The 7723-nt window shown below is 34.4% G+C and overlaps 1 protein-coding gene across 1 annotated transcript in view; it reads left to right on the top strand.

The window, feature by feature from the left end:
- The window catches only part of LOC107725502 (glutamate receptor-interacting protein 1-like), a 158055-nt gene that overhangs the window by 79722 nt on the left and 70610 nt on the right, over positions 1 to 7723 (top strand). The window contains exon 2 of the mRNA XM_016534777.1: positions 2876 to 2956. Within this exon, the coding sequence (XP_016390263.1) occupies positions 2876 to 2956 (81 nt within the window). The remainder of the gene's footprint in view (positions 1 to 2875; positions 2957 to 7723) is intronic.

The raw sequence follows: 7723 nt of genomic DNA, 5'->3' as shown, positions 1-7723 counted from the left end.
TTTAAAAGTAGGGTAATCATAGCAGGTTTCATCCATAGTCTGTCCGTTTAAACGTCTGCGTTTAGCTTCAAATGGGGTCTTTGACGACAGTATTCTATAAAAATTATACATCACTTGACATCAAAAGGCACAAAAATATTTTTTTCTTTTATTCCATGGATTTTACCCATTTACCTCCACTTGTTCCCAGTGTTTTTCTGCAACCATTATGCGCGCGCAGCTGCAAGTGACGTAACTGTGACGTCTACTCTGAATTGGTCTTAACAATTAACATTAAAAATTTGATATGATTTTAGTGTTTTTTTATATTGTATTCTTATTTTATAGCTAAATACTGTAGAATTATACATTTAATTTTAATTTCAAATTTAATCATTTTTTGTTACAAATACTGAAATAAACTTGATTTAGTCATTTGTTTTTAGTGCCATAGTGTTCCTTTTTTATTATTTATTTATTTTTGTTTTTCCCCTGGTGTTTATTCGATTTTAAATCGATTTTAAATTTTTTGAATTTTTATCGTAGTCTCTGACTTTTGGAGCCCTCTGCATGTTTATTTTGCAAGAATGTGCTTTTATAATTTCAGCTTCATCTCCATGAGTAAAAGCACTCTGTCATGCTTTAATTTCACGTAGAACCGTGGCTTTAGTGAAGTACGCATTCATTAATTTAACAATTTGGTGCATTTGATTTGACACAGAAATGCCACAGGAGTTGCTGTTAACTGACTGAAGAAAATGAAGGAGACTTATTTCTCATCCCCTGTGGTCTTCCTAAGGTTCCTCTTCATTTTGACCCCCCCTCATTTCCATGAAATGACTTATTAATGAGAGGGTATTTTTAATACAGCCTGATTCAGAGCTTTCTCTGCCTTTGGATCAGAAAAAAAGCAGGAGTGGGATGCTGCGTTCATTCGGGGCTCTCATGTGCTCACTGACTTGCATCCAGTCTATTGACCACCACACTAAAGTCAAACTGACCATGACAGATGATCAGGAATAAATCAGACGCTCACTCTAATCTCAAGTGAGACAGTCAAAACAGCTTGGGAAGCTCATTTATGTAGTCTGTTTCTCTTTTCAAGTAGCTTTTTAAATTCTATTTAAATTGCAAATATTTCATCATATTTGCATGATAATTCACAATGTTTCATCAGTGTTACTAAACTATTTTGGGGAAAAAATAAAATAAACTTACTAACAAACTAACTAACTAACTCATGGAGATGAAGTTGAAACACACACACACACTTGCAGCCAAAAGTTTGAAATTAAGATTTTTAAATGTTTCATAAAGGTTATTTAATTAAAAAAATAAAGTAAAAACGGTAATGTTGTGAAATATTATTACAATTTCAAATATAAATTTTCAAATATAATTTTGATCTTGCACCAAATCAGCATATTAAAATGATTTCTGAAGGATCATGTGACATGGAAGACTGGAGTAATGATGGGGAATAAATTACATTTTAAAATATATTCAAATAGAAAACAGTTATTATAAAGCGTAGGAATAATTTTTGATCAAATATACAGTGCACAGCATAAATGAGTACACCCCCTCTGAAACTTAACAAATTCAGCAATTACTCTTTGCTTAGAAGACATGTTATGGTTTTTTAGAGATATAATATTCCAGCAAGAAAATATAGCCAAAGTAACACAGAAATTCAAAAACAATGGACTTGTGAAAAGGCCCCTGAAATAATCAGGTCTTCACTTTAAGCTTTCATTTAGTGATGAGTGAGTTTTTGCTAGAAAAAGAGCAGGAGAAACACTGTGAAAGTAAAAAAGCTGTGAAAAGAGTGACACTTTATCTCACCGAGTAAGATGCAGCATGCAGAAGGGACATGCATGGTTGTTTATCCACACCAGGTTTTCATTCAAAATATCTTAAATTGTGTTCCCGAAGACGAACGAAGCTTTTACGGGTTTGGAACGACATGGGGGTAAGTGATTAATGACAAATTTTTCATTTTGGGGTGGAGTAACCCTTTAAGGTCATTGTTTAGGACCTCATCTGCATATAATTTACATATTCATACTGCAGTCAAGACACATTATCAGATACAACGGTGCATTAACAGTACTAGAAAGCCAATATATTCAGCTGTGTCATAAGTTAACTTCTGATTTAAGTGCTTCAAACTACTTAACTCCATACTAAATATGTACTGCATTAATACTTATAATTAAGGGTTTGTGATTCCTCACCCTTAGTGTGAACAAGAGTAATCGCATGCCTCACCAAGCAGATTGCGACTCACTTATGTTCAGAAATGATGGGATATAGTATGTTTATAATTGTCATCTTTTTCCCGCTGTATAAATTTCCATCCAGTCTCTTGGACACCTACACGCTTCTCCACATATGTGTGATCTGCTGTCGAGTCTGGCTGTGTTTGCTACTGCAGTCAAAGTAAACAGTGCTCAGTGTGCCATCCTGCTGTTCTTTAAGGGCTCCATTATGACGGGACTCCCGCTGTCTTTGCTCGGTATTCCACGGCTCTAAATCTGAGCACACAATCGGATGGCCACAGCTGGAGCTGCTGATGCACTCACCGTATATCACAGATGGGAGGCCACTGTTCTCTGCTCAACATGTAGGAGTAGTGTCTGTGTGCCTTTTTATTACATTTGAGCGTGTGCGTGAAAAGCTGACAGCTTCATGTTCAAATGATTGCTATTGAAGGCTACGCCTCTTGGAGAGCGTGTTGGCCATTGTAATAGCTGTGTATATGGGACAGCTATCATTTCCTGTGAAGAACGCCCACTCCAGCAGCTTTGAATTTGTGTACATGTTGCTTGCATGCGAAAATAAGGACAAGGTTTTGCTAATGAAAACCATTGTGTGGTTTTCTTGTGTTTTTCAGATGAGGGGCCCTACACTAAACACTCCAATCCCTCCAGGCCACCAGATGGCGCTCTGGCAATTAGGAGACAGAGTATTCCAGGTACAAAGCACAACGTCTGATTTGTCACTGCAGTTCTGGTGTAAAATATGCTGGGTTTTGTTCAAAGGTGTGGTATAGTATGATGCTCGAAAGTGACATATAACAAAATTGCGTTTTTGCAAGTGTACGATTATTGACAGGAAATAATTACTGTTTTATGCTAATGTTTTCTAAAAAGGGCTTTATTATAATTAAATTTACCAATTTTGTCTCATCTGTGCATTTTATTTGCTTAGAAGTGAGTGTATGGCTGCCTTCATTTTTGTGTGACGACATACACCTGCATCTCAAAAGTAAAAAATTGAAATTGAGTGTTAATGAAACTCAACATTAGTAGGTACTTCTCCTCAAAATGGCTGTTGTTTATTGTGAAAGCTATTTGAAAATATCTGTTTCATGCTAGCTTAGCTTAGCTTTCCAATGCTTCTAGCTCTGTGAAGCCTTATTTTTCTTAAACAAGATTGTGACGATTTTAGATGTAGTTACCAGTTTTATTATTATTATTAATATACAATCATAGTATTTATTCAGATTTTTTATTTGCTTTTACTTTTTTATTTTCATTTGAATTTTAGTATTTTTATGTGCTTTTCTCATTTTTATTAGTATTTTTTTCATATTTCTATTTAGCTTTCATTCATTTTTTTATCTCAATTTTAGATTGAATAATTGTAGTACTTCAACCTAAACGTATACTTATAATTTCAGTTTAAGTATTTTAAGCTTATGTTTGTTTTTTTTTGTCTTAATATTTGTTTCATTTTTTTATCAGCTTTATTTTAATTAATGACAATTATTTTTAATAGTTTGTTTTAGTTAACATTAACAACACTGTTTTAGTGACAGTATTAAACAAAGAAGTGGTTTTGGTTTTCCTTTTTTGCGGTCAGCAAGACTTTACAAGATCATTTACAAGACATTATTTAGCATACTCTACTGGTCATTTGACTGAATTTACTTTTACCATGATTATTAAAGCATTTGTATCTAAAGATTTCTGCTTAAAGACTTTAGTGACGAAATTAGTTCTAGACAAATAAAATTGTGTACCCATATGAATTTCTATACAAAAATAATATATTGGTTAAAAAACTAAGTGTATAATGAAAAGCATAATCTATTCAAAGGTTAAATACTTTGATAAAGCTAAAATAAAAGCTTTTTGTTTTGATTTAACTTTTTAATATTTTTGTTTAACAACAAGACTGGCATGTCCAGACTTTTAACTGATAGTGTATATAATGTGCCAATACATCAATTGATGTGCGGCTGGTTCTCCGGTTATGTGACAAGGCGAACAAATCGCTCGCATGTTCATTTATGACTTGTTACACAAACCCAGCGCCCCTTTTGTGTTAGTTGAGATCCGTTTTGAAGCGACGCTCATTTTCATGCTAGAGGTAAAAACATCTCAGAGGGTGTTGAAATAAATTCCCTGTATAATCTCTCAGTACAGAGCTCTAAGCACATCAAACCCATCTTCAGAAGCGGTTAGCGTTTAGCATGACGGCTTTGGGGCCTCGTGCCCACGTTCTGATGTAGCTCCACACCGTAGGCACGGGCTCTTTGGACTGCTGTATTAAACCATCCATCTGAAGACAGATTAGGCGCAGACTGTGATGCTCCTGCCGAGCTCGGTGTGATGGTTTTGCGGTTGAGATGGTGGCACGTCTCATAATGCTTCCTTAGAAAATCACTTACTGCCAAGAGTGGGATTAGAAGCTACTGTCACAAAATACTTCACATACATCAGACATAGAATGATGCCGGAGGAATGTGACTAAATATTAAAAGCGGAAATACAGAGAGAGTGAGAAAGTTGCATTTTTTAGATTTGATCCATTGGCCATTCTTGAATTGCTCAAGGCCTTAGTCTTATGCAATCGCAATTACTCACTATAAAACTTGCATGATACAGTCTTTTTATAATGTCTTAAATATGACCATTCGCATTGCACTTAAATTATTTTGTATTTCAGACATGTTGGATAAATGGCGTTTATATGATTTGAGGGAATACTAATAATTAGAATACTACATCACTAAGTGTATGTCTTGGTTTATGCAAAGAATTAATGCTCATGAGTTGTTTATGAATAATAAAAATCAATTAAAGCAAAGGATTGAAACTGAAGCATTAAACTGAAGCGTGGCTAGATCTGAATGGTTTTAGAGAGATGGAGAGAACACGTTTTCCATGCTTAGACTCTCCAAAGACTACAAATGCATTTGGTAAGTGTAGATATCCTGAATTTTTAAAGTGTTGGTTTTAAAAATATATGGTGGAATAGTGGGAAATGAATTTATGGAGCAACTGATGATGAATTTTGTGCTGTGCCCCTCAACCTGAGACTATTCAGAAATTCACTGCTTTTGGAATTGATTTGAATGCAGATTCGCTTTTGGAATTTGAATTGAGGTAGCAAACAGGGTGCAGATTTGTAATTCAAAATTTGAATCTAAAAAAGTAGAATTCAAGTTGAATGAAGGTGTGAATAAATGTATAAAGCTGTTGGAAGTGTAGTTTATGTATATTTTTAGTATGAATTACCCATAAGCCCAAGTTATCGTGCGCTGCAATTCAAAAGTTTGTGGTCAGTAAGATTTGAAAGACCTTTTGAAAGTCTCTTATGCTCACCAAAGCTGCATTTTGATCAAAAATAGAGTAAAAACAGTAGGATTGGTAAATGTTATTAGAATTTAAATGAGCTGTTTTCTATTTTAAAATATATTAAAATGTAATTTATTCCTGTGATGGCAAAGCTGAATTTCCAGCTGCCATTACTCCAGTCTTCAGTGTCACATGATTCTTCAGAAAGCATTTAAAAAAAGGTGATTTGGAGCTCAAGAAACATTTATTATTATCATAAATGTTGAAACACTTAATATGCTTGTGGAACCGATGATACATTTTTTTTCAGGATTCTTTGATGAATAGAAAGAAATGCATTTGAAATAGAATTTGTTTAACTTTACTGTCACTTTCGATCAATTTAATGTTTCCTTGATGCATAAAAGTATTAATTTATTTTTTTAAAAACCTACTGAACAGTAGCTTTCAGAAACATTTCTATACTGTATAGACTGTATATGTATATGTTAAGATGCTAAGTAGATTCAAAGGAATTTTAATGTTAATTTCACACAGAATTGAACCTAGTTTAGACAAATATTTTGCATATCAGAATAAAAAATAATGAAAAGCTGAAGGAAAAGCTGAAAAGATTTTTGTAATTATGTTTTGTATTGTTTCCTCTTGTTGAATTTCATTTTACTGCAATGCAGTAAATTCCTCTTTGTCATTCCAATTAATATTCCAATTCAACACCCTATTGAAATTCAATTCTACAATCCAATAAATGAACTGAAAGTAAACCAAAGGTAAAATTTAGAGTCTTTCCCAAACCTGCTAGTAAAACATCAGAAGCAAAACATAAAGATAGCTTGGCTAGAAAAGCCTGATGACTTCATTTCAGATTCAACAAGTCTCCTCTCTCTCTCTCCAAGATTCTATCTCTGTGTTTTTATAACGCTGAGAGCGACGCCCAGGAGAGTCACTCAATCATGTGAGCCTCAAACCGCTGTGAAATAAAGCTGAGAATGGCTGAAGTCTCGCCACTCATGCACCTTCACTGATCTCGCGGCACATTTAAATCTCCTCGATTAGTCCTCTGCGTTGTTATTAATATGGATGAGAGGATTAGCAAATTGTTACCTGGAATTTTGCAAATGAATCCGCTGGGGTTCGTGTTCTCTAACTGGTTATAATCACAATATGTTTTAAGCAACATACAGAGCAGCCGAGGTCTGCAGTGCAGGAGCGTCCCAAAGCTCATTGGGCTGCTGCTGAAGAGATACGGACGCACCATTCATAACCTCAGTTTCCTGCTACAACACTAGCACACGCTTATCCTAGATACAAGTCCCTTGGCATACACATCTCTTTTTAAATGCCATGTTAGCATTCATTGGGCAGGCACAGAATGAGTGAGAGAGACAGGCTGCTGACAGATGAGTTCGCTGTGGATGGCATTGGGCGCTGGCTTGCAAACTGAAAATGTTGTTGCATCAAAGTGATTCAGCACTTTCAGAGCCGCATGTAATGCAGGGTGCAACTGCAGAGGCCTCTATTAATTTTGCCTGAGGTTTGTTATCAAGCTGTCGAAAGAGTGAAAGTTTAATGGAGGTTGTGGCTCATTTTAAGGGCTGTTTGTGGTGCTTTCTTGTGAGCAGAGTTTCTTAGCGAAGTTTTGACTGTTTTGTTGCTGGGTGTTTCTTTAACTTTATGTCCCTTAGGTTGTTTCTTATTAAAACCAGCAGAGGGTCACATTAAAACAGTCTTGAAACTTTTTACCCATTGATCTTTTTTTTTCTTTTTTTTACTTATCAAATGTATTTTTATGTAGTTTTAATATTTTATTGTACTTTTATGCATTTGTTTGACCTACACCAATTCTTTCAATCTAGTACTAGAAAAATATAATAAACTAAATAAAGACTTGAATGATCAAACACTTTTTATGTTTACTGTGTGAAATATATGTACACTATTGTTTAAAAATATAGGTTTGGTAAGATTTTTTTTAATGGTTTTGAAAGAAGTCTCTTATGCTCACCAAGGCTGCATTTATTTGATTAAAAATGCAGTTAAAACAGTAATATTGTGAAATTTAAAATAACTGTTTTCTTTTTGAATATGTTTTGAAATTTAATGTATTCCTATGATGGCAAAGCTGAATTTTCAGCATCATTACTCCAGTCTTCAAT

Source organism: Sinocyclocheilus rhinocerous, unplaced genomic scaffold (assembly GCF_001515625.1).
Source record: "Sinocyclocheilus rhinocerous isolate Xijiao unplaced genomic scaffold, SAMN03320098_v1.1 scaffold153, whole genome shotgun sequence".
NCBI lineage: Eukaryota > Metazoa > Chordata > Actinopteri > Cypriniformes > Cyprinidae > Sinocyclocheilus > Sinocyclocheilus rhinocerous.
This window is presented reverse-complemented; position numbering and strand designations above follow the sequence as displayed.